Source organism: Micromesistius poutassou, assembly GCF_964030765.1.
Source record: "Micromesistius poutassou genome assembly, chromosome: 2".
Lineage (NCBI taxonomy): Eukaryota > Metazoa > Chordata > Actinopteri > Gadiformes > Gadidae > Micromesistius > Micromesistius poutassou.
Genome location: NC_140272.1, coordinates 1,094,807 through 1,106,962, shown reverse-complemented (window position 1 = coordinate 1,106,962; position 12,156 = coordinate 1,094,807). Strand labels below are relative to the sequence as shown.

General features: G+C 47.3%; 1 protein-coding gene across 1 annotated transcript in view; it reads left to right on the top strand.

The window, feature by feature from the left end:
* The window catches only part of srgap3 (SLIT-ROBO Rho GTPase activating protein 3), a 41,241-nt gene extending 31,445 nt beyond the window's left edge, over positions 1-9,796 (top strand). The window contains exons 10-18 of the mRNA XM_084464447.1: positions 65-142; positions 374-508; positions 1,442-1,547; positions 2,598-2,825; positions 3,505-3,578; positions 5,083-5,263; positions 6,139-6,291; positions 7,107-7,425; positions 8,920-9,796. Coding sequence (XP_084320573.1) covers positions 65-142; positions 374-508; positions 1,442-1,547; positions 2,598-2,825; positions 3,505-3,578; positions 5,083-5,263; positions 6,139-6,291; positions 7,107-7,425; positions 8,920-9,423 — 1,778 coding nt within the window. The 3' untranslated portion in view covers positions 9,424-9,796. The remainder of the gene's footprint in view (positions 1-64; positions 143-373; positions 509-1,441; positions 1,548-2,597; positions 2,826-3,504; positions 3,579-5,082; positions 5,264-6,138; positions 6,292-7,106; positions 7,426-8,919) is intronic.
* Positions 9,797-12,156: the final 2,360 nt, after the last annotated feature.

The following is a 12,156-nucleotide window of genomic DNA, read 5'->3' as shown; positions in this document are numbered from 1 at the left end:
TAATGGGGGGGCTTCCATCATCCTGGATTCTAATTGGTTGTCTCTTGTGTTGTCGTGCTTTCAGGGCTGCAACAGCAAGGCATATTCCGGGTGCCCGGGTCTCAGGTGGAGGTCAACGACATTAAAAACTCATTTGAGAGAGGTGAGTCACTGCTTGGCACTGTCGGTCGCTCTCTGCAGACGGCTCGACGTTCACTTGGTTTTCAATTGTGTTCAGGCACACCTGCTCACGCCCTAAAGTTTTGGATGCAAATCCCCTCCGTCCCTCGATCCTCACGTTAGCCCAGGGTTGTGTTCATGTGTGATCTGTGGTCTGGGGTCTCAGCGTAGTTCACACAACGGAGGGAACCTCTTCTTCTGTTGCTCTCATCAGGGGAAGACCCCCTGGTGGACGACCAGAACGACCATGACATCAACTCTGTGGCGGGGGTCCTCAAGCTGTACTTCAGGGGTCTTGAGAACCCCATCTTCCCCAAGGAGCGCTTCCTGGACCTCATCTCCACCATCAGTAAGTCCTCCTGGCAACCGGGCGTACCAGGTAGAAACCAGCCAATCACACCAACAAATGATACACTATGAGGTAGCAAAGGTCGCAGTTCACCGTACAGGAAGAGCTTCACCTTTGATCCTGTGAAACAGCAGGGCATGGAAACAATCACCGCCACCACAACCCCATGCCCGTTACTCAACAGAAAACTAACTGCAAGGAGGAGTGTGTGCCACATCAGAACACAATCAGTGTGCAGTCAGCACACCACATAATCCATTTCTCTCTCTCTCTCTCTCTTTCTCTCTCTCTCTCTCTGTTTCTCTCTCTCTCTCTCTCTATCTAAATGGCTCCCACTGGTGAAAGGTGGCCATCTATTAAAGTGTCAGATAACTCTTCTCAACCATTCTCCGTTACTTAGGTTCTCTGTCGTAGCTTCAGTTGATTGACGTCTCTGTCGGCTTTTCAGCCACGCGATCATTATTTCAAGGATATTTCTGGCTGCGGCTTGTTGACAGTCTCACTTGATACTACACACAGAAAAATAAAAATCTGTCACTTTTAATCTGCAATCTGGAGTTGCAGTCAAACCCAGCTGCTCTGTCTTATGGTACACGATTGCCAGCATAGTTTAAGTCAATTGGCTATCAATATATTCGTAGTTTCCTTGAAAAATAATGATTGATACTTTAATACTAAAGTATTAATCTGGCTAACAAATTATTCATATCAATGTTTCCCATATAAATGCAAGTTGAGTGTAATCATACCATGTTGTTAAACTCACTCACAGCGTGAAAGTGCAACTGCATCACAAGGTATCCAACGATCGCACGAGAAACATTTACAGAGAGTAAAGGTGTGAGAGGCTCCCAGGATGCAGCATGTTCCCGTAGTAACAGAGGCGGTTGCGTGGCGCCGTACTGAATCTGGCCGTGTTGTTTTGTGTTCCAGAGCTGGAATCCGGCACGGAGAGAGCGCACCACATCCAGCAGATTGTCGTCACGCTCCCTCGCACCATCATCATCGTCATGAGATACCTGTTCTCGTTCCTCAACCAGTGAGTCTGCTCTTCGTCCGCTCAGAAATACACAGGACAAAACAACAACGCTATACGTAACTTGGAACGACACAGAAGAGCTCTTGAATACATTTGCGCAAACCACGTGTTTCAAGCTCTGTTTAACCGCAAAATAGGACCACTCCAAAATAGCTCCATTCAAATTAAACCGACACAACTAAAAGTAGATCTGGGTCTGTGTGTTACTAGCTCCGTCCCAAGTGCTTCTAAAAGTAATTCACGGGGGAGGCCGGGGAAGTCATTTGTCTGTAGTAGTAGTATACCTGTCCCCCTTTTACGAGAGCCTATTCCTTCTGACTTTACTGGGTTCCCCCGCAGAACAAGGGGCCGTGAATCCACGTCTTAAGTTTGAGCTGGTGCTGCTTTAATGCCTCTTCATGTTGGATGTCTTCCAGCTGTGGCTTTAACTGCGTTACCTCACCTTGTTGACACGCCGGCCCGTCCATAACTCCTCCTCCTTCCGATTACCCGTCTGTGGCTCTCCTCAGGCCCATGTGCTGCTGGCGTCGACTCACAGGCTCACATTGTGGCCGTGCGCTGCGTGCTCTGGGGATGTGACCTCCTCTGTTCCACGCCTAAGTTTGGCTGTAAGGGTGCGATCCGTTTGAACCGGGAGGTCGGAACTATTCAGTTCCTCGTCTGAAATTCCAGCCGAAACGCTCCACTGCAGTCGGAGTTCTGTCCCCGAAAGTCGGATACCTTTACAACCCCCGGCCTTCGGGACCAAGACGGCTGCTCCATGCATCGAGAGTAGCGAAAGCTGTCGTATTATACTCAAGCACAGCCACACCAGAAGGAAACTAAACTGAGTATCGGCACGGCATTGATCGATACGATACAATAAGATACAATAAGTGGCTTTGGATAGAAGCGTCTTGTAAATACCTGATAGTACATCACCATTGGATGTGGTGGAGCTGAGTGGACGACAAAGGCTAACGATGAACACGCTAAAAGAGTCTTTTGAATCTGCGGTGGGTTACAGTCCCAGTCACTGAGTCCACACTGCCCCCCCCTCCCCCCCCCTAGTCTGTCCCAGTACAGCGACGAGAACATGATGGACCCCTACAACATCGCCATCTGCTTCGGGCCCACCCTGATGCCCATCCCCGACGGCCAGGACCCCGTGCTCTGCCAGGCGCAGGTCAACGAGGTCATCAAGACCATCATCGTCCACACCGAGGTCATCTTCCCGAGCCACCGCGAGCTGGAGGGGCCCGTCTACGAGAAGTGCATGAGCGGAGGGGAGGAGTACTGGTGAGCGGGGAGCACTTCTACTTCAGCCCCGACGTGGAGCATCATGGCAGTTCTGGGGGGGCTTGTCCTCATTGGCTCATCAATATCTGATGTTGATGTTGTTTTGAACTTTGTAGAATTGTAGGTATGTTTTATTGCAGTTGTTTCTACTTCAGTTGATTTTAGAAATATCATTTTAAATATCAAGAATTGATCAAACTATATCTCTGCTCTAAACACCCAGGTTTTACGTTTGATTTGCGGTTACATGGATACCGTTTTAATCTATAACGTCACTTTTTGTTGAACAGTGACAGAGGGGCTTAGATGATTTTTTTAGTTTTTTAAACATTTGTTTTAAACAACATTTGTGATTTTAGTAGATCAGTGCATCTAAAGGGCCCAGACTACCACCGGCATTTTGAACAAATTCTGCTTTGATAAGACATGGAGACATGTCCTGAGTGAGCCCAGGGTAAATAACACCCATGCTGTGGATCACCAGGGGGGGCCATGATGTAATACATAAACACATCGACTCTAAAAACATGGTGCATCAATGTATTTCTTTCTTGTTTTATCTGATTGATGCATCCACATCACATGTCGGGCTGATCTGACCAAATGTTGAAATTGAAACCAAATGCGTACGTTGTGAAACGCGTGGTCCTAACTTAGCACGTGGGTTCCCCTCCTGCAGTGACAGCCCTCACAGCGAGCCAGGCACCATCGACGAGGCCGACAACGGAACGGAACCGCCCACCAGCGACGAAGGTCTGATCTCTCTCTAGCAGCCGTCTGGTCACGTAGGCCCCTGTAGCAGGCCCAGCCCGGGTTCTCAGTACCCCAGTATGACAACACAGAGTCTCTGCAGTCGTGTTGGACACCCGATGTTTGCTGTATTCACTGGTGCTCGAGGTGTCGTCATGCGTCAGGCAGTAGTCTAGACGAAACAAGGATATGAACGCTATCCTTCAGCTAACTTCTGGTGAAACTGGGTTGTTTATTATGCAATTATAAACCTGGAGATGGGTAGACGGGCTCCTCTGTGCTACATGGGAATACACTTCAAGGGACAACATGTTACCATTTCCTATGCGATCCAAAGTGGACTTTCAATCAATAGTTTATCGGCTGCTCCTTATATCGCACTGCATCACGTGAGGGTTGTAATTGAAATGTCACACAACTTGGAAAGCTCTGACAGTGTTGACCGACCCCTGTTCCTGGAGTGTCTTTGACCTGGTGGTTGTTTGAAGGTTGGTCTTAGGTGCAAGATGCACTGCCCTTTTCAATATCACAATCCCCCTTTCTCCCTCTCTTCTGGTCCCCAGCCCCGTCATGCTGACACTCTCCTCTTATTTGAAAGGCTACACAAAAGGTCAACACATATATACCCACTACACAGGACAGAGAGTACTGAGCATTGAAGTGTCTGACTACCATCTTTCACCCGACTGTCTATAATTATCTTGTTTTTAAGAAGCAGCCATATTAAGGAGGACACTGAAAATAATGAGCCTTATTTCCAGAGTAGAAATGAAAGTTTGTGCGATGAGAAATGTTATCAGTATAGCTCTTTTGACAGTGCTCTCTCTTCTTGGCTCTTTCAAGTGCAGCTCTAAATGAAACCCACGAGGCTTTGTTTTAGTTCAGAGACACACTCATGCTGAGAGCATGTTCAAACCATCCATGAAATCATAATGTGGTTAACCCTGTCTGACCCCTGCTGGCGGGCCAGCAGAAGCACACCTGGCCCAGGCTTGGAACGGTGAAGCCCTTGGACTTGTTAATGTTCATCTTAACAAGGTGGTGCTACTATAAACACCTTTTAATCCAGATCACAGGTTCTTTTGGTGTTATTTTCAACGATGGTGTCTCATTGGGTTTCTGTAATCGGCTTAGTGAATAAAGTGAATAAAAAACATTTTACAGGAAACCTTTTTGAAGCATGTGTCAAATGTAGCCTATTCTGCTGTTAAAAAATGGGCTGCAAGAGAATAAACAGCGCATAAGCAAAATTCCTGTCTAATGGCTTCCTAATAGATCTTTGATTTAATTTCTGACTACATCAACTGTCGTTCCCTCAGCCGCTGCTCTGCATAAATCTCTGTTCAGTAGAATCTCACGTAGCACTTCGGGGGGGGATTTAAGGGATTTGATCGCTCTCCCATGATCGGCTGAACCAAACTACTATTTCATTACCCACACGGTGCCTAAGCCGTACTCCTTGTGTGCGTGTGTCTGATCCTCCTCTGTTCATCCTGCGCTCCTACAGAGATAGAGCAGATCGAGGCCATCGCCAAGTTTGACTACGTGGGCCGCAGTCCCCGCGAGCTGTCCTTCAAGAAGGGCGCGTCCCTCCTGCTGTACCACCGGGCGTCCCAGGACTGGTGGGAGGGCCGGCACAACGGGGTGGACGGCCTGATCCCTCACCAGTACATCGTGGTGCAGGACCTGTGAGTTACAGATCAACCGTTGGTTCCTGAACCTTCCAACCCCACCAGGCTGCTTTTAAAGTCGGAGCCGACTTTGCCAGTACACACTACTACCAGAGCGGTGGTGATGATCAGTCTCACCTCGCCGTTCAGGCAGATGTCCACACGAGGGGACCAGAAACCAACGGGGGTTCGACACATGAAGACTGAAGGCAGATTATCCACACAAGAATCGACTTGAGTTTGTCATCTGGTTGGAAGGAAGCCTTTGGATCCTCTGATTCGTTGGGGGTTTTGGGAGGGGATTGCTAGTGTTTTCAGGATTGTTTTGAGCAATGTACTATTGAGTCTTATTGGTGGAAGATACTTTGGGTAACCAGTTGAATGTTGTAGATATGGAGTTTGGAAAAGAGTTGTTTGATAACAGGTTTTTGCATTTGGTATTGCATTTGCTAATTTGTATCAGTCATTCGAAAAATCCTCCCGTTAGTCTCATTTTCTACCTTCAGTGCAAGTAAATAGCAAGAGACACCTCATAAAGAGGGGATTATTTATGTTTGACAGCTAATTTGTCGAGTACTTTGTAAAACTTTGAGTACTACTTTCGCTTTATGTTTTTTATGCAGACACAGTTTTTGTGTCTGCAGGGATGCTCATTAAAATTGAAAAACAGTTATTAACTGTCGATCCATAAATTCAGATTTTACCAACATAGTACTGGGTAGGTTCCAATTACCAAGTAAAACTGTCCAATTATTAATAATTAATTATTATTTCTCTCTTTTTTTTTTTGTTGTTGTTTTTTGTTTTTGCCTTAAAGGCATGGATACTAATTGGACGCATCAGTGCTGGTGTGGGTCTGACACTGTCGGTTTTGTTTGTCTGCCTCACCCCAGGGACGACGCTTTCTCCGACAACCTTAGCCAGAAGGCCGACAGCGAGGCCAGCAGCGGACCCCTGCTGGCCGACGACAAGAGCTCCTCCAAGAACGACGCCCCCTCCCCCTGTGAGCAGTCCCCCGACTACAACTTTGGAGGGATGATGGGGAGGTATGTCCAACAAGCGGGACGTTGTACTACTGTTACTTAAAGCTTAGGGCCCCGGGTCCACGTAAGCAAAAACCAAAAGCACAGCAAGGTCGATCATATTTGTTTGTGTTTCTGACTCTTTTGTACGGCTGCGCCGGACGATTCAGGTTGAGAATCTCTTGGCATTTTCAGAAAAGCACTGCTGTCGTCACTGTTGCTGTTACCTTGACATCACGACAACACCGTGTGCGAAAAAGATGTCAACAAACATTTCAATTCAGAAAGAAAAGAGCAGGTTGTATTAATGATAGACTCTAGAGTCAGTCACTGTAACAAAACCGTAATGTTTGTCTCTGCATATGCCGCTTTTCACTCACGGATTTATAATAAAAACCCCGGGCACACTTTCCGCGTTCCACATACCGAAGCGGAGACACACAGACGCGCAAAAGTATGAATCCGGCTTAAGAATTCATAACCACCGTGCTGCGCTGGGAGATAAGGGGCTCACGTGGCTAGTTGTCATGGAAACAGTCAACAAACAATGCAAACGTAGCGGTTTTATTTATTTCTATTTTCATTGTAGAACAGACGATGTGGACACGGCCCCTTACACCAGTTGCACCAGTCTGTTGTTGTTGTTGTTGTTGTTGTTGTTGTTGTTGTTGTTGTTGTTGTTGTTGTTGTTGTTGTTGTTGTTGTTGTTGTTGTTGTTGTTGTTGTTGTTGTTGTTGTTGTTGTTGTTGTTGTTGTTGTTGTTGTTGTTGTTGTGGTGGTGGTGGTGGTGGTGGTGGTGGTGGTCTGGCGTTGACCCCGGCGCGACCTGTCCTCCGCAGGGTGAGGTTACGCTCGGACAGCGCCGCCCTGCCGAGGCAGCAGCGGGCCGGCCCGGACACCCAGAGCCCCACCCGGGGGGCCGACACGCCGCCCAGGGCCGCCGCCTGCCCCAGCAGCCCCCACAAGCCGGCCCTCCACAAGGGCCGCGTGGACAGCCCCGAGAGGAGGCGCCTGGGGCCCTTCGGCAGCGCGGGCAGCATCAACTACCCAGAGAGGAAGGCCTACCCGGAGGGACACCCGCTCAGGCCCGCCCCGGGGAACACCCGCCACAGCAGCCTGGGCGACCACAAGGCCATAGAGACAGACGCCCTGGCTGAGGTACCTGGCTCCGCTGGCTGGCTGGCTGGCTGGCTGTCTTGTGGTGTCTGTCTTGTGGTGTCTGTCTTGTAGTGTCTGTCTTGTGGTGTCTGTCTGTCTTGTCTCTCTGTCTGTCTGTCTCTCTGTCTGGCTGGCTGGCTGTCTTGTGGTGTCTGTCTTGTGGTGTCTTTCTGTCTGTCTGTCTGTCTGTCTGTCTGTCTGTCTGTCTGTCTCTCTGTCTCTCTGTCTCTGTCTGTCTGTCTTGTGGTGTCTGTCTTGTAGTGTCTTTCTGTCTGTCTGTCTGTCTGTCTGTCTCTCTGTCTGTCTTGTCTCTCTGTCTGTCTGTCTCTCTGTCTCTGTCTGTCTGTCTTGTGGTGTCTGTCTTGTGGTGTCTTTCTGTCTGTCTGTCTGTCTGTCTGTCTGTCTTGTCTCTCTGTCTGTCTGTCTCTCTGTCTCTGTCTGTCTGTCTGTCTGTCTTGTCTCTCTGTCTGTCTGTCTCTCTGTCTCTGTCTGTCTGTCTTGTGGTGTCTGTCTTGTAGTGTCTTTCTGTCTGTCTGTCTGTCTTGTCTCTCTGTCTGTCTGTCTGTCTGTCTGTCTGTCTGTCTGTCTGTCTTGTGGTGTCTGTCTTGTAGTGTCTTTCTGTCTGTCTGTCTGTCTTGTCTCTCTGTCTGTCTTGTCTCTCTGTCTCTGTCTGTCTGTCTTGTGGTGTCTGTCTTGTAGTGTCTTTCTGTCTGTCTGTCTGTCTGTCTTGTCTCTCTGTCTGTCTGTCTCTCTGTCTCTGTCTGTCTGTCTTGTGGTGTCTGTCTTGTGGTGTCTTTCTGTCTGTCTGTCTGTCTGTCTTGTCTCTCTGTCTGTCTTGTCTCTCTGTCTCTGTCTGTCTGTCTTGTGGTGTCTGTCTTGTAGTGTCTTTCTGTCTGTCTTGTCTCTCTGTCTGTCTGTCTCTCTGTCTCTGTCTGTCTGTCTTGTGGTGTCTGTCTTGTAGTGTCTTTCTGTCTGTCTGTCTGTCTTGTCTCTCTGTCTGTCTGTCTGTCTCTCTGTCTCTGTCTGTCTGTCTTGTGGTGTCTGTCTTGTAGTGTCTTTCTGTCTGTCTGTCTGTCTTGTCTCTCTGTCTGTCTGTCTCTCTGTCTGTCTGTCTGTCTGTCTTGTCGTTTCTGTCTGTCCCTTTTCTCTCTCTCTCTCTGTCTGTTTTGTCTTGTCTCTCTGGTCAGAATCTTCGGTATCAGCCATTGCATATCAAGTAACGCCAACTTCCCTTAAGCCAACTTCCCTTTAGCTAACAGCTAACATCCTTAGATACCTGGACGTATCAGATATACTGATAAGTCATTAAGGAATGAAAGATAACACAATATCAAGGTGAAATACTGGAATAGTTGAAAAAAACTAGTATCAGCACAGCAGACACTTAATAGTGATTAATTCAAGTAAAATCGGTGACATTATACGTGACACCTAATGAGAGACGACTCCACCCCCTGGTCCCTCGTCTCTGACGGTCCCGCCCCCCCCCCCCAGGACATCGAGAAGACCATGAACACGGCGCTGCACGACCTGCGGGAGCTGGAGCGCCAGAACGCGGCCAAGCAGGCCCCCGACGTGGTGCTGGACACGCTGCTGGAGCCCGCCAAGGGCCCGGCCCCGGGGGGGCCCGGCTCGGAGCCCGGCAGCCCGCTGCACACCACCATGGTGATCCGCGACCCCGACGCGGCCATGCGCCGCAGCAGCAGCTCCACCTCCGAGATGATGACCACCTTCAAGCCCTCCTCCTTCTCCGCCCTGCGGCTGGCGGGCGCGCAGCTCCGCCCGCCGCCCGCCCGGCCCGCCCGGCCCCCGCCCACCGCGCACCGCTCCAGCAGCTCGGGGTCCTCGGGGGTGGGCAGCCCCGCCGTCACCCCCACCGAGAAGATGCTTTTCCCCAGCCCGGCCAACGCCGCCAACGCCAACGCCAACGCCAACGCCGCCGCCGCTGCAGCCGCCGCGGGCGTCCACGAGGCCGGGGATAAGTCGGGCACCATGTAGTAGCGGTGAGGGGGGGGTCGGGTGTGTGGGGAGGATGGGCGGAGGAGGAGAGTGGAGGAGGGTGGAGGAGGGTGGAGGAGGGGTCGAATGCGGAAATGCGGTTTCGATAGTTAATAAGAAAAAGAAAAAAGAAGGCCGGTTGCGTGTTGTTTCCTGGTTTGTTTGTGCGTGCGCGTGTGTGCTCGTGCTCGTGCGTGCGTGTGTGTGCGCGCGCGCGTGTGACTTGATTAATGAATTCACAAAGGTCCTTGAACGAGCCTGTGTTTCCATGGTGATGAAAGAGTCTGAGAATCTGGCAAGGAGTGATGGTGACTGAATCAAACATAAACCACGGAAGCAAACCGCTTTTTCAGTTTTACCTCATGATGTAGGATAAGAAAAAGAAAACAAAAGTTTGTGGCCATGTTCTCTTTTACAGAGATACATTGAAGGCAATACTTGTGTACAGTTTTGGCATTAGTGTTGTATGGTTTATCTTGGTGATGTTTCAATCACTGCTGATGTAGGTGTTAAGGAACTTGTCTCGAAGATTTGGATATAAGCAGCAAAAGGCCAACATTAGGCTGTAAATAAAATAAAAAGATACTTGAAGTTGTGTTCTGTTTGTATTATAAAGTATTGGATGTTTAGGGGATTAATAGGAGATCATTGTATGATTTTTGTTTTTGGGTACACCCAAATCGAGACCATTAGAATATCATGGTGTAGGACGCCTTTAACATTGCTCTTTCCAGTGGGCAAAGTTAGCATTAGTCGTGATGAGCTGAAGTTGTCTAAACTCTCCAACATGTATTCACATCTGTTTGAACCGTGTTTCTTCATCAATGCCTTCCCTCTCCCCCCTTAGATTAGCGAATTGTTAGAACCCCCGCCTCGCTTCAAGGCAAGCCATCCAAAAGCTCTGCAGGTATAATGGGGGCTTCCTGAATGGTTCTTGGTTTCTTTCACCTAGAAACTCTTAAACCACTTCACACACACACTGCATGACTCAATCCACAATGAAGATAGCCTTTAACACAGTCGGGGATATTTGATCGTGCTAATTATGCACATGCCAGCGGGGCGCCTGTCATCAGATAGGGTATAAATATGGCAACCTAATTAGGACAACGTTCCCTTTGAAGTTGTTGTCACCACTGCCATAGATGGAGCGATTCACACAGGGTGGCCGCGATGATTACTGTGCATTTTCAGTCGTCTGGGTGAGGATGAGTTGAAAAAAAAAAGAAAGTCATCGTCCCCCACTTTTATGTTTCTTGACTTTGTCTTTCAGGAAATGTGTTAGAAAACTAAACTCATACTATGAAGTATTTGCTGAGGAAATCTGTCAGAGAAAAAAAAAAAAAAAAAGCACATGTATTTGTAAATAATGTGTTGTAATCTTGTAGAGGTCAATGCTTAAGGGATTTAATTCAAGGAGATTGTTGTAAATGTGTCTTACTTCAAACCACAGAATAGGATCTTTACCATTTCCTAAAGCTGAAACATTGAATGTTTCTACTTTGCATTGTCCACGTTGTTTAGCTGTAGACACACCGATGATGCTCAACGGTGTTCCAACATAGCGTCCATCGCTAATTAATGCTTTATCAAAAATGATTTCAAAAGACATGCCCACATTTCACACAAATGCAATAAAGGACCTTTTTAAAAATATATTCAAATCTAAAATAATCTCAAATGATTCATTAGAAAAAAGATCGGAAATCCAACGTGTAGCCTGTGAAGTCCCCTCGTAATGTAGTTCTCTTTACTATATGCATACTAGGCTTGTTGCGACTGACTGTACGTCTGTATTGGTTGATATAGACACACTCTAGTAGTAACTAACCCCTTTCATGTAGGGGAATAATATGACTTATATTTCAAATATCTGTACTCTTCTGTATCTCTGCGATCGTCCAGAAACTACGTATTTAGCATCCCAAAGAACGTGCATGTTTTTGCGGTGTATTGTCTGATGAGATAAACAATAGCTGTGTGTGGTGCCTTGGTGGTTTGGTCAAATGCACAAATACTTATACTTTCCTTTTTGAGGAAACAACAAATCCCTGTGTCAAGATCACAAGTGACTCAAAGAAAAAGAAAAACATTTAAACCTCATGTAAAAGTTGAACAACTGCTGAACTCAAATAAGCCTGGACTTTAGCATGAATATCAAACACTGATTCCAGTTTTATAGTTAGTGCTCTAAGCTGCTTTTCCTGGTTCAAAACTGGAATGCTTCGCTTGCATCTGAATTTATTTTTGATATGCCATGGACAGAATATCCATCCATGTTCTGGATTTCTTAGGGACAGAGTAGGTAATGGTGACCAACGCCTAACAACATAGCCATAAAACAGTGCACTCATACCCTCTGCTGGCTTCTAGTGGTATTGCTTCTATCTATCTCTGGGCAGTATGACTTTCATCTTATGATACTCATATCGATAAACTGATGCAATCAAACAAAAGGTGTGATGTTGCGACTGTGTATATCACATTGACAATTTTGCAATAATTGTTCCAGTTTATCACCTATATGATCGTATATTTCTTTGTCTTTGATGTTTTTGCATTTTTTGTTAATTTATAAACCCTTTGTACAAGAGGAGTGAACCATTTTAAAGTGCCTTTTGTGCACACCATCGTTTTTTTTATTGTACTTTCTTAATTACATTTTAACTGCAAGATGTTTGTCTTAAAACAGTTGTCCCGTTTGGTAAAACTTCAATTCTTTAATTTTTACTT